Source organism: Callospermophilus lateralis, unplaced genomic scaffold (genome assembly GCF_048772815.1).
Source record: "Callospermophilus lateralis isolate mCalLat2 unplaced genomic scaffold, mCalLat2.hap1 Scaffold_199, whole genome shotgun sequence".
In the NCBI taxonomy this organism is placed as follows: Eukaryota; Metazoa; Chordata; class Mammalia; order Rodentia; family Sciuridae; genus Callospermophilus; species Callospermophilus lateralis.
The window spans coordinates 2,039,449-2,053,371 of record NW_027512988.1 but is presented as its reverse complement, the minus strand read 5'-3'; the positions used below and the strand labels follow the sequence as shown (position 1 = coordinate 2,053,371).

General features: G+C 37.2%; 1 protein-coding gene across 1 annotated transcript in view; it reads right to left on the bottom strand.

Moving 5' to 3' along the window:
* LOC143388719 (fibronectin-like) overlaps positions 1-13,652 on the bottom strand; it is a 36,280-nt gene extending 22,628 nt beyond the window's left edge. Inside the window, 8 exon segments of the mRNA XM_077108209.1 lie at positions 1,083-1,265; positions 2,407-2,442; positions 2,445-2,678; positions 3,992-4,183; positions 6,333-6,419; positions 6,832-7,000; positions 8,479-8,573; positions 13,646-13,652. Of these exon segments, the coding sequence (XP_076964324.1) occupies positions 1,083-1,265; positions 2,407-2,442; positions 2,445-2,678; positions 3,992-4,183; positions 6,333-6,419; positions 6,832-7,000; positions 8,479-8,573; positions 13,646-13,652 (1,003 nt within the window).
* Between the last annotated feature and the right edge of the window lie 271 nt (positions 13,653-13,923).

Below are 13,923 nucleotides of genomic sequence, written 5' to 3'. Positions count from 1 at the left end.
AGTTGTTTCATCTTTAAAACAGGATAATAATAATTCTCTAAGGGGGAAATGGCTACCTTGAGGTCATAGCATTAGGACCAGAAGGTCTTAGAACACATGAACATGTAATAGGTATTGGTTGATCAGGAACCAACATGGAATGCAGGGTTTAGTGTATATCAGGTGATGAGGTCACCAATGGTTCCAGAATGCTCTACAACAAAAATAGTGCTGTGGACGCTATCATGCAAATATAAGGATGTTCTCTTTCACCAGCCAGCAAGTAAGAAATCAAGATCATGGTCACACATAGCTGCCTTTCTTTGTGTTTTGCTTTCTAGAACATGTTGGAAAGGAAGAGGATGTTTTCAGACCATCATTGAGGAATGTCCCTAAATGTAAGCCATTTCTGCTTATGTGGAATCTTTGATGTTCTCACACATTGTACCACAATAGTGAAATATAATAAGAAATGTTTATGTGAAACACAGCACCTCATTGCAGCCTACTCTTATTTTCTTTAAAAAATATTCTGTTTCAAAATGGCAGGGACTAGAAAGAGACAATTTCCATAACTTGTTTAATGTCAGTTGTTTTCTAGGACCTCAGCCTTCTGAGAAATCCTGCCAACAGATGCTTTTTGAAGTACAAATTAAACTTCTGTCCTCACAATATCCTGATCTATCCCAAGCAATCAGTCACTGTTTTTAAGTTTTCAAATGATAAGTAGATTATCTGCTGATACTTTAACAAGAAAAAATGACAACACAACAGATATGGGGACACTATTTTCAATCTTCATTTTTTTTTCTCTTCTAAACACTTAGATTTAGTCAAATAATTTCTCTTGAAATTCACTTATTTTATGTGTTTAGTTGAAAGCAGAATGTGTTTGAAGTCTTGGAACATTACTTTTAGGGTTTTCCACTAAAGTTGTAGATATCAACAGTATATTGAGATAGCAATAAGTATTACGTCTTTCAGAATTTACAGAAGACTTTAGTTTGGAGCTCGTCTGCAGATCTTCTGCGTTAATTCTCTTTGAGAATTAATACATCTGCTCCAGGCTAGTGTTTATTCAACAGATGTACCCGACTGCTTACTTGTTAAGACCACTGCACTGTCTGATGGAGAAATCGACAACTCTGCAACATCGTCCTCGTTTTTCACAGGTGAGTAGCGCATCAACAGGTTGCTCAGCTCAATAGATGAAGGGGGTGCCCAGGTGACATGCATAGTGTCTGGACCAACATTGGTGAATCTCAGGTCCATGGGAGGAGGAACAGCTGGTTTCAAATAAAAAGGAAGATTATATTAATATGATTTTTAAAGTCAAAGCTCACAAATCCACTGAAAAGGTAAAAAAATCAATATTTCATGCCTAAAGGAAACAGAGTCATAATCATGCAAATAGTCTAATCTAAATCTAATCTAAGTCATGGTAGACTACTGTTAAAAAATCAAACACTACATTCAGTAATGTTAGGCCCCTTTAACCTTTCTGCCATCATCGATGTGTTCTAAAGAATCATTTTAATCTACTTTTAAATAGGTTGATTTTTACATACATGATGAATACCACTTAAGATTCTTTTATCCCAGGCCAAAGAGGCTTAAGTTGCCACAGAGCAAAAAGAAACATAGCGGGTATGTTCCAAAAAAAACAAACACACATGCACACAGACAAAAGACAAGAAGGTCCTAAATGTCCCCCAGACATGAAATATCTATGATCTAATGGCATAGCCACAATTTCATTCCGTGAATTCTACTTACAAGTGAGAAGGGTTCATGCAAATTGGTTCTCAGCATGTTTCTTCCAATGCAGGGCAGAGAACCTTTAAGATGTTGCATGCTGGTCCCCAGACTGTGGTTAAAAAGGAGTTCCTTTACCTTATGATAGCAACAAAATCTAGCATATGCTGAAGTTTATTTTTCTTGTACATCAAAACAACCCCTTCCGTTCTACTGTAAATTTTGATGGCTTTTTAGTCAGCTACAAAAAAGGAACATGGTGGAGTTTATCCAGAGGTAGAAGGAAGAGTGTAATGGCATATTCTGGAAGTACCTTTCAGCATGAACTGGTGTTCATCCTAAAATTTGGTATTTATGTTAGGAATTTTTTAAAAAATGCTAGGTCTACAAATTTAACTCACCTCTGCTGGTTTGTATTTACTAGATCCGACATCTAGATTCCTCTAGTTTTATGCATACTTGCAGTTTAAATGAAAGTGCACTTAAGACTCTTTGCATACGACTTCAATTAGTCAGGCATATGCTTTAGATTCCTTAGGCTCAATCCCTCCCGTCTTCATCTCTGTGGCCAATTTCTGGCTTCTCCCTTGAAACATTCATATTTAACCAGAGTGGCTGTTGGCAGCATGCAACACCATCCATGTGTCAAACACAGAAGTTTTTAAAATTCACCCGTTTGCTGTGTCAGTGTAGTAGGGGCACTTCTCTGCCATTAATGAGAGTGATAACGCTGATGTCATAGTCAATGCCGGGTTCCAGCACTGTAACTGTGTAGTATCCTACTGAGGAGTCCACAAAATCTTCAAAAATAGGGATCCCTTCTCCTGCTGCAACTACTGTGATGCGGTACCCAATAATGGTGGAAGAGTTTAGCGGGGTCCACCTCAGGCCGATGCTTGAATCGGTTATATCAACAAAGCTTAGGTCAGTGAGTTGGGGCACCTCTATTTAGTTACAAAGCGAAGAGGGGGCAACAGGAAAAGAGAAGCAAAAAAAAAAAGAGGAAAAAATAAAGCAGTGTATATCAGGTTATCTATAGTCAAACTGATAGAATGGTAAAGCAATGATGGTAATATGCAATCTATTTCAAATGATCTGAAAAAATGTCCTAAGTATCATGAATAGTTTGCTTTCCTGGGAAAATAAAACAGGTTACAATATTCTTTTAGGGATTTTCTTGCATTTGGAAACAGTAAAGTTTGACTTCTAAACAGTAAAGTTTGACTTCTCAGATTCCTAAAAATCATAGGCCAGTTTAGGATGTCAAAACCATGAACCCAGACACAATATCCACATTAAGTATCAGCAATGATTTAAAAAAAAAAAATCTCAAGCTGTCTCAGTAGGAAAATCAAAGCTTGCATGAAGGTTTTAAAAAACTGGCTGATGAATTGGTTTTTGCCTCATACAAAACTCATGTCAACATCATGGTGATAATACTAATGCATTATGGATGTACGGTGTGAAAAGTGCCTTTCCCAAAAAAGCACATTCGGGCCAAGGACAGACAGGCTTGCGTCCAAGGCCACTGCCAATCTTTTAATTCATAATCAAAGTTATTTAATTAGCATTAGTAAACACATACCAAACAGTGCCAAAGGGGAAACAGTCTGTGCAGTAATTTCATTCTGTCATCATCCAATTTTGGACAAACAATGAATGTATCCCTAGATAGGTCTTTTCTTTCAATTCATAAGAAGGAATGCCCTGTGGGTGTGGCCTTGATTTCCTTCTTCATCCTCTTTTCCCTCCTCCAATTTTAAAAAAGACTTTGAAGTTGCAAGATAAGGAACTGGATATTGTCAACCATACATTATATCTGTGCTCACACATGGAGACAAAAAAATATTTTATAGATGGCTGCTAAAAGCAGAAACTGACTGTAAAATCAGGCACAGATGTCCCGATGGGATGCATTTACCATATTACTTTTAGGCCGTCAGTACTGAGTACAGACACATGACATTTTAATAATTTCCACGTGAGCAAACAGTAGAGAGTTCATGCCACGGTTGCCACTCCATTACATACTCATAGCAACAAAGAGCATCCCAGTGAAGCATAGACAGTGAAGTAGTGTTATCAGCAAGCCTTTGTCCAAACAGTCATTTTGACTGCGTAGTTTTGGAAAGTGCGGTTGGGAGGTTGGCATTAAATCCCAAACACACTTGACACACTCAGCCATCTGGGGATTAAGATTCTAATCCCTTCTTATTGAAACTGCCACTCTGAGGAGAACAGCTTATTTTTTTATTACCTGGGATGATGGTATCAGAGATAGGGACACTTTCCTTGTCATCTTTGACAGTGTAAACACTGACATTGTATTCCAGGCCGGGACTCAGATTTTCAAAAGTGCAAGAACTCTGATCCGCACGAACCATTTCTTCCAAAGCATTACCCTGCTGTCCGCTTGTAGGGGTGGTGGTGATTCTATAGCCAGTGATACCTGGAAAGAACAGAAAGGAGGAAGTTACCACAGAGCATTGATGACCCACAGAGGATTAAACAAGACTCCATGGTGAACTGACGAAGGAGATTGAATGTTTATTAAGGATTCTACTGCTATTCAACCCTTTGAGGTTGACCAAGAGTTTGAGTACAGTCAAGAAAATCTTGTGTTAAATAAAATAAGCTCAGAACAGAAAGACAAAACTGTGTATTCTCATTCATTTGTGGAAATTATAATGTTGATCTTATAGAAGAAGAGAGTAGAATGGAGATCACTAAAGACTAGGAAGAGTAGCAAGGAAGGGAGATACAGAAAGGTTAGATAATGGGCCGGGCACAGTGACAGCCAGTTTGGGAGGCTGGAGGATCTTAAGTTTGAGGCCAGCCTCAGCAATTAAATGAAGCCCTAAGCAGCTTAGTGAGACCCTGTCTCAAGATAAAAATTTTTTAAAAAGGGGGCTGATGATGTGGCTCAGTGGTTAAGCACCCCGGGCTTAATTCCTGTTACCAAAAACAGAAAGAAAAAAGGCAGGAAGGAAGAAACAAGGAGGGAAGGAAGAAAAATAAAAAGGTAGGTAGGTAAGAAAATGGTGCCAGAATACAGGTAGATAGGAGGGATTCGTTTTAGCGTTCTACAGCCCAGCAGGGTGACTATAGTCTATAATGATTTATAATATATTTTGAACTAACTAGAAGAGACTGAAGATGCCCAACACACAGAAATAATAAGAGGAGATGGAGAAGCTTATTTGATCATTACAGACTGTATCTATGTATTAAATTATTTTACTGTACACCCAAAATAGGTACAAATTTTGTGGGTCAACTACAAAAAATAAAGCTACCTTTCAGTAACAACAGAAAAGAAAGGAAATCTTGGAAAAAGGGGAAATGATGACCAAATTCCTCTCCTCCTACCACTCTCCCCAGCTTTCTCTTAATGATCAAGTCTCAGTAGGACTGTTGAGGGCCATCCCATTTTACCTGCATGGTACAAAACACTCTCTCGACCTATGGGATTTTCAGGAAGAGAAACCAAGGTGATGCCATTCATTCTAGAAAAAGTCTATAAATTATTTAAGACTTCAGGAATCATGGAAATTGGGCAGTAAAAGAATTGAGGGAGAGAAGGGAGAGATTCAAGTAGATGGTGACAACTAGAGATCTTCAGGACCCGAAGATAAGAGGTGGAAGAGTGATGATGTTAAACTTTCCAAAGGACAAGGAAACAAGGGTCTATTTTATCATTAGGAACAAGGTGAACACTAAAGTGTTATACAAGGAAATCCAGCTGGATGGGAAAAAATATTTAGGTCATTGTATTGGCTTGTGATCATCTGATGAGGCCATTGAGACTGGAGATTAATGACTAGCTGCCAGCCAGCATGAAACTCCCCAGCAGAAAGTTTCAAAACCAGAGTAACTCAGTTGGAAACTGGGTAGCTTTGGCTTAAACTATGTGTTCATATATTTAAAAACAAACAAACAAACAAAAAAACACCAAAATCATTCTAGACTTCAGAGGGAGATTAGAAAGGATATTTTGAGCTACTTTTACCTTGTGTGATTGTATAAACTGATCAGACTTAGAGATAATTACCTCAGTTTTATACCCACATAGCAGTAGAGGTGTGCAAAAAATACTTCTTACAGGTTTTTATTTTTGTACCAGGGATTGAACCTAGGGGCAATTAGGGGCAATGTACCCCTGAGCCACATCTGCAGCCTTTATTTTATTTTTTTATTTGAAATCCTTGGGATTGAACCCAGGGCCTTATGCATGTGAGGCAAGCACTCTATCAATTGAGCTATATCCCAGCCTCTTTATTTTTTTTTAATATTACATTTTATTTTAGAGACAGGGTATTATTGAATTGCTAAGGGCCTCACCAAGTTGCTGAAGCTGGCTTTGAACTCACCATCCTCCTGCCTCAGCCTCCTAAGTCACTGGGATTGCAGGCATGTGCCACTGCACCCAGCTACTTCTTACAAAAATTTTAACAGTAAAATAAGTACGAGTTAAGTAATAAACTAGATATATTCCTCAAGTTAAGTATAACAGGTATGGATGCAACCAACATTAGCTGAAACTTTGGTTTAGTATAAAATCTTGGTTTTGGAAACCCTCCAACTGGTCCCAGTCCTACCTGGGGTGGTGATCCTCTCCCAGGACACAGTAAGCTCGCCAGTATCAGGGTTGGCCTCCAGGTGCAAGTTGGTCAGTGGAGACAGTGCTATGCAAAAAGAAAATGTTAAATTAAAAATGAGAGCTCACACAAAGGACTTGGCCAGAGGAATGTTTCTTCCCCTTCTTTCTTTTCCCTTTATCCCTCCCTGCCTTCCTTCCAGAATTGGTGAAATTATAGAAGTCATAGTATGAAAACATGGTGCACGATTATTTTGTACTACTAATGGAATTATTTCCAACTTTCCAGCTTGCAAATACTCTTGACATGGAAAGAACATATCTTATGCCCCAAAATACCTGGCATGGGTTGGATCCGCTCTTCCAAATTTCTAAATAGTAGGTCGGGATAAGATTTTCCCCCCATACTATTCTTATAAATAGTGCTATTGACAGATTTTTAAAAGTAGAACAGTTTGAAAAGCTAAAAGAAAAGAAAAAAACACAAGAACTCTCCCTACGTGTCACCACTCTGTTGACAATCGGCTGTTCGATTTCTTTCCCATCTCTCAGGACTTGGACGCTGTAATCATATTCCACTCCTGGAGTCAAGCCAGACAGGACAATGCTTCCTGAGTCTGAAGTCACTTCTCGTGGGGCCTCACCTCCCTGGCTTGGTCGCACACCCAGCTAGAGGGAGGAGAGCACATAAACACAAAGGACAAGCATTTCTGGTTAAATAATAGTTAAATTATAATCTAGATACATGTTGAGAGGTTGTGGTTAGACTTTATATATCATGGCTCCTCAGAAACACACAATGTACTTTCACTGGGGAGGCACTGGGGACGTGCCGTAGCTCTATTTCCAACCTCAGCTGGAAATTCCCTAGATTGGACCCAGGGTGGAAGAGGTATCGTCCAAATAGCACTAAGGTATCTTCCAAATGGCACTAAGGTAGTTTGTGATGGAAGGTTCCAGAGAAATGCCTGGAACCTTCTATTAAAAATGCTGATTTGCTTGATAAAGGACCTTCTGGTATAAACAGGGGGCTTTGGGCCACATGATATAGTTCACTTCTATTTTCTTTTGTGTGAGAGGAAATTCCCTAGGCACTCTATTAAATGAGTTATTTACATCTAGTTCACTTTTCAGTTGCCATTTCAGGGCACCAGCCTCTGTAGTACCTCTTATTAAAACACACACACACACACACACACACACACACACACGCACATACACACACACACACACAAACCCTCCTGTTGAAGACATTATGTTCATAGTTCCAGCTGCAGGATATGTTCCAAAAGAAGAATTAAAATAAATGTGCCCATAGTTATGGTGTTATGAAATGGTGTTAGACCTCAGAAAAATCCTTCATATGCTACACAGCATCTGAAGGTTAGATTGATGCCATTAAAGGAAATCCACAAGGTACATTGGCACACTTCAAAAAGGAGTCTCAATAAGTGGCCTAATCATCAATATGGCCATTACATACTCAAAAAGGAAATGACCTCTGGCTTATTTTTAAAACAATCCTGGGGGTTTAGTCTTAATTTCCAGTCTTGATGAATTATTTCTTCCTCCATTCTCTACATAAACAACAAAAGTAATTCTTTCAAGCATATTCATTTGTATTCATCATTTCCCTAATATCATTACTTTAAAGAACATGAATCCAGATATCTACAGGGGAGACCTCAATCTTAAACTCTATTAAAGAGATTTACCGATGGGGCTTTGAACAAGTCAAAAGGAAACTGATTGGATGAAAGTGTGATTTTTAAATGACTCCAAGTTTAATTGTCCTCCCCAAATTGGCTTTTGTGAACTGCTTGGCACCCATTTAGAACAACATATCAAATGGAGTTCTCCTACATTTTTCTTAAATGTAGTTCCCTGGGGGAAAGGATAGAGAAAATAAAAAGAGCAACAACTAACAGGTCCATGCTAATGTTTTCTCCTTTGCAAAGCACACACACACCCTCAGTCCATCCTTGCAGCAACTGAACAAGGTAAGCAAGGGGATCCTCCAGGTGTGAACAGAGGCAGGTGACAACACCCAGGTCTCCTCTCCTGAACCACTTCTATCTACTGCATGCAAAAATAGGATGGCTCTATCAAGCCTGCATTGCAAGAATTTAGGAACATTTGCAGTTTACCTTAAACCCAATCCTTGGAACAGGGATCCATGTGATCACAATGGTGGTCTCAGTGACCTCTGTGTTGAAAGGTGGAATGGAGCTCGATGGCTGCACTGTGAAATGAACCAACACATGTGTTCAACACCTTCAACTCGTAAATGATGGTAGAAAATGTAAAAAAAACAAGTATCTTTATCTAGAACTTGAGTTTAATGAACCAGTAGATGGAGAAGGAGTTACTTCATCAGGTGGGAAGAGCAGTGCTTCTCAATGATCAATGTGCCACACAAATAACCTGGTGAAAATCCAGGTGCTGATTCTGGAGGTCCAGCATGGGGTTGAGGAGCTAGCTTTTCAAACCGGCCAATGATGCCAACTCTGGTCTGTGAATCACACTTGAGTATAACAGGTGGCTAGACAACACTCCTTAGATTCTGTGACTTGTGGCTTTTCATTAATGTTGGGATTTGAGTTTGGTGACAATAAATTTTCTTATAACAGAATAAAGTCCCTTATAAAATATGTAACTGGTCACTGCAAACAGAGGATCATTTGGTTTCTTAAACATTAAGAACAATGGTAAAATTACAGATGTGATCTAAAAATAGCTTTTTGCTGAATTTTCCACAATGGTGACCAATATTCTTGGTTGTGGTAATTGATGCTATATAAAAGTTAAAAAAATTCTGAAATCATGAATGTATCTTAATTGTAAAAATTCATCCTTTTAATATGTGATTGTTCATTCATAAGAATTCTATAGAAGTTTAGTATCCTACCACTAGAATTAGAAATCATAACAAAGGTTTATTTTGCATCTCCTAGCATCCTAGCACCAGTTATTTCCCTTAGTGAAAATATTCTTTAAAGCAAGGGATTAGACAAAGAGGAATGAAGGGAAGGGAGTGGGAATGGGAATAGGAAAGACAGCAGAATGAATTGGACATAACTTTTCTATGTTCATATATGAATACCACCAGTGAAACTCCATATCCTGAACAACCTCAAAAACCAGAATTGAATTAGAATAAGTTATACTCCATATGTATATAATTTGTCAAAATACACTCTATATCATGTATATCTAAAAAGGACAGGGCTGGGGATGTGGCTCAAGCGGTAGTGTGCTCTCCTGGCATGCGTGCGGCCCGGGTTCGATCCTCAGCACCACATACAAACAAAGATGTTGTGTCTGCTGAAAACTAGAAAATAAATATTAAAAAATTCTCTCTCTCTCTCAAAAATAAAAATTAAAAAAAAAAATAAAAAGGACAAATTTTTTAAATGTCTTCAAAAAAGCGAGGAGGAGAAAGAGCATGTGTACACAGTTAAGGCACGCACTCCCAACAGCCTTGCAAATTTTTGTTATAAACTTAGAAAGATGAGGCTTTGGAAGCCAAGAAGTTTGAGTTGGGTGAATTAAGTTCAAGGGTTTGGAGCACATTAGTAGCCCTGGGTTATGCCTTCACAGTTCCTTCCATTTTATGTCCCAACCAAACTCTGTTCTCACTGGGAAAAATAACTACTGAAAACATGTTTCAAAGAGGGTCATGTAACTTTTGCCAATTGATTAAAGCAAACATCCTGCATGTTCTGTGAAATATATGTCACTTTAGAATGGAAAACTATGAATTTTATACATGAACTTTGATAGCCATGTGGCCTGGAAATATGTACCCTCAATGAAATTAAGATTCAAAGAATATTTGGATTTCCAACCAACTTTGAATTTTTACCCGCATGAGAGTCAGTGTATTATTCTAGGACTTTTAAGTATACCTAGATTTACAAGTTAGATAATTATTCTGCTAGAGAATACTTTGTTTTCAAAGATAATTTAATGGCTAAGATACTAAATATATTTATAAATAAGTTTCTATATATTCGAAAATAAATATACTTTTCCCTGAGACCTTTCAGGAAACTTAAATCTGTTAATAATCTGGTGAAGTGCTTTATTAAACATACAAAATTCTTGGAAAGGTTATTTATTAGAAAGAACTTTTTTTTTTTATTTCTAGAAAATTGAACATTGGCTGACATTATAGAGAATACAGAGTTTAAGAGAAAGATAGTTTTCTGTTCTATAAACCTAAATATTTCAGGACTGTTTTGTTTTATCCTAAGTGGAGTCTATTGTATTAATAAATTGATTTTCTTTCCTTATTTTTCCTTTTCCTTAAACAAAAGAACCAAGTCCATAACAGTCATACATGCCAAGATGTGGAAACATTGAATTTATTATGTACTTCATAATGTCATTTTAGTTGTTAACTCCTTTTGAAAAAAAATTTTGATCTTTTAATAATTTGGCCAGTGGTGTGATTTTAGAGTATACTTTTTGAATAGAAATAAAGCTAGATTTCTTTTTCCAAACTGACAGAATGCTTAGGCTGATGAGAAATAAAACTGGGTATTTAATTATTACCTTTGTCTATTTGCCTAAGATTCGGCACCATTTAGAAATGTGTTTGTTTTACGTCATGTCATATGGCCTTTGGAATGTTGTTTTCTTCTCAGATAGCAGAGTCTTTGGTAATGAAACTTTCACAAATTAGAATTTTCTTTAAAGGAAACAATATAATCAGTAAATGAAGTTTGTATTCTGAATTACATTGTCTGTGTTAAAGCAATTTCACAATTGTTTCACAATTTTCCTTTGAAAATAAAGAAGAAAACAGATTAAAGAGATTTTTAAAAAAATGTTAATTATAAACATTTGTGTTTCTCATTTGAAGAACAATAATAATCATCTAAGAAAGAATTTGTTAGATTGATTTCCAGTGTCAGGAGGTGAAAGGCTTAACCAAGCCCAGATCATTTTTATTATAGTAATATTAGCTGATAAGCAATCCATTTTTAATGATGACATCCATGAACATTAAATTTTAAATTGGAGTGAATACTCTATATAACCAAATCTCAACTTTTAAAATTTTTAGGTACATGTGGTCCTGTCCAAGTAATTATCACTGAGACCCCCAGTCAGCCCAACTCTCACCCCATCCATTGGAATGCACCAGAACCATCTCACATCACCAAGTACATTCTCAGGTGGAGACCTGTGAGAATCCATCCAGAAACCCTGAACATTGAGTATCCCGACCTCACCAAATTCTGATATGTTTCTTTTGTTTGTTTCTAGCTTTTGAGTCAACAGATCTGATTAACTGTCAGTATGTTTTCTTAGTAAGAATATGTGGTCAATCAAATTGACTGCTTTTTTTTTTTTTGTATTTAGAATTTAGAAATTTATGTTGCAAATGATCTTTGCAAGGAATTAGAAATGATAGCATAAACTTAATCTTGCCCAATGTGGGAAGATAATCTAATTTTTTTGCATGTCTTTCAACTCTATTAAAGGAAGAACTTATTGGGATCCGTCCTGTAAATTAATTCCTTTCTTTTTTGATCCACTTTTTAAACCATATTTTTGTTTTTTGGTTTGTTTTGTGTGTGGTACTGAGGATCAAACCCCAGGCATCCTGCATGCCAGGCAAGTGCTCTACCACTGAACCACATCTCCAGCCTGATTCATTGTTTCAAGCATTAATTTTATCTCCTAAGGTTATTTAGATAGAAGAGAAAGAGATGATGAGAGGAAGGTGCAGATGAGGGATGATAGTTGGTTTATTTAAAGAATGAGCCCTGTGATTTTCTAAACATCTAGAAACTGAAGAAACCATACCAAGGAAGATAATGTCCATTAAGCTTTAGTTTTTCTTACCCTCTCAAACCTACCCCAGTACAACTTTTAAGTTCATAACATGATTTGAGGAACAGTACTTTAAATACAGGAGAAAATGACTATTAAAATGAAAACTTTTCGATTGTTTCCTTATGAGTATATTTTCTAATCTTTTCTTCTGATACCTAATTTTAAAAGCTCACATTGAATACAAGTTTACTACCAATTTGGAGCTAATTTTAATGACTAATTTCAAAATTTTTCACAGTGTATTTAAGTTAAAATTTAAATTCAAAGGATACTAGGATCACTTTCATTTATCCCCAAAATGTAAATGGGCACTTGAGCATTTGAATTAAATCTGTGAACTGGTTGATTGGGCAATTAAAAAGAAAAATCACTGGGGATACAAAATGTATTTTGATACTCATACTACTTTGAATATTTATATTTAAAAGGATTTCGTCTTGTTTGCAGTTAGGGTGTTTCTTTTCCACACATTCTATTGCATTGAGCTTTGTGATCTATGACATATTAATGAAGTTGAACAGGATGTGAAAATGTAAACCAGGAGCAAAAGATTAAATAAACTGAAATTACATTCTTCTATAGTCTTGCCCAAAGTTGGCTGACCACTTTTGATGGGATAGTTTGTATCCAAGAATGAGTCACAAAACCAGACCAGTTGAATCTTGTTTGTGCTGTCCCCAGAATCTGAATCACAAAAAGAGTATGGTGCCTTTGGACACTTCTGCAGGGCAAGAAACTTAAATTGTATCCCATCAACTTAAAAGATGATAGAACATATTTTCCATTTTAGAAAGGAAGCTATCTCTGCTTATTGTAAAAGTGGAAAAAAAGTGGGCAAGATGAAAATTTAGGATATCATAATTGTATTCACCAATATTAAGTAATTGCTCTGACCAAAGCAAAGGTGTTCAGTGCTTGCAAATTCATAACCTCCAGCATGTCACATAATTCTTGGTTTTTCCACCTCTAAAATGAGAGCAGTAATACCAACACTACTGAGTAGGATGCAGGGAGGTGAAGATCAGTGGGAGAAAACAAGCAAAACAGCACAGAGCTATAAACTCCCAATAAATAATACTTATAATACAATTATTAACATCAAAAACTTTACTACTAGCCCCTGTTCTGAATTCAGTTTTCCACAATCGTCCTCTAGAGTGGAGCTGAAAATCTCCTCATTTGTCTTTGAAGATTGCTCACCCTCATCTCTGAATGTGCATCCTTGCAAACTCTTGTGTGATTTTTTCTTTTTTTAAATTTCATTTAAATTTTCAGAAAATTTCTGTGGGCCGTTGGAAAGAAGCTACCATTCCTGGTCACTTAAACTCCTTCGTCATTAAAGGCCTGACCCCAGGAGTGATATATGAGGGGCAGGTCATCAGTATTCAGCAGTATGGCCACAGAGAAGTGACATGCTTTGACTTCACCACCACCAGCAGCAGCACTCCCAAAGGGACCAGTACGTACCTAGCATCCTCGTGTCTACATCTGGGTATCCCAGACTCGGGCTCCCTGCAGGACCTGCTTCATTCTCAGTTCAATTCCTTCTGTGAATGGCACCTACATTTTTTAAATTACAGTATTCTTCAGACAAGAAGGGTGAACATTCTAGAAAACTCAAGGACTGCTCTCCCCCTTTCTGTGGCACTCTAGGCAACACTGTGACAGGAGAGATGACACCTTTGTCACCGGTAGTGGCCACGTCTGAATCTGTGACTGAAATCACTGCCAGCAGCGTTGTGGTC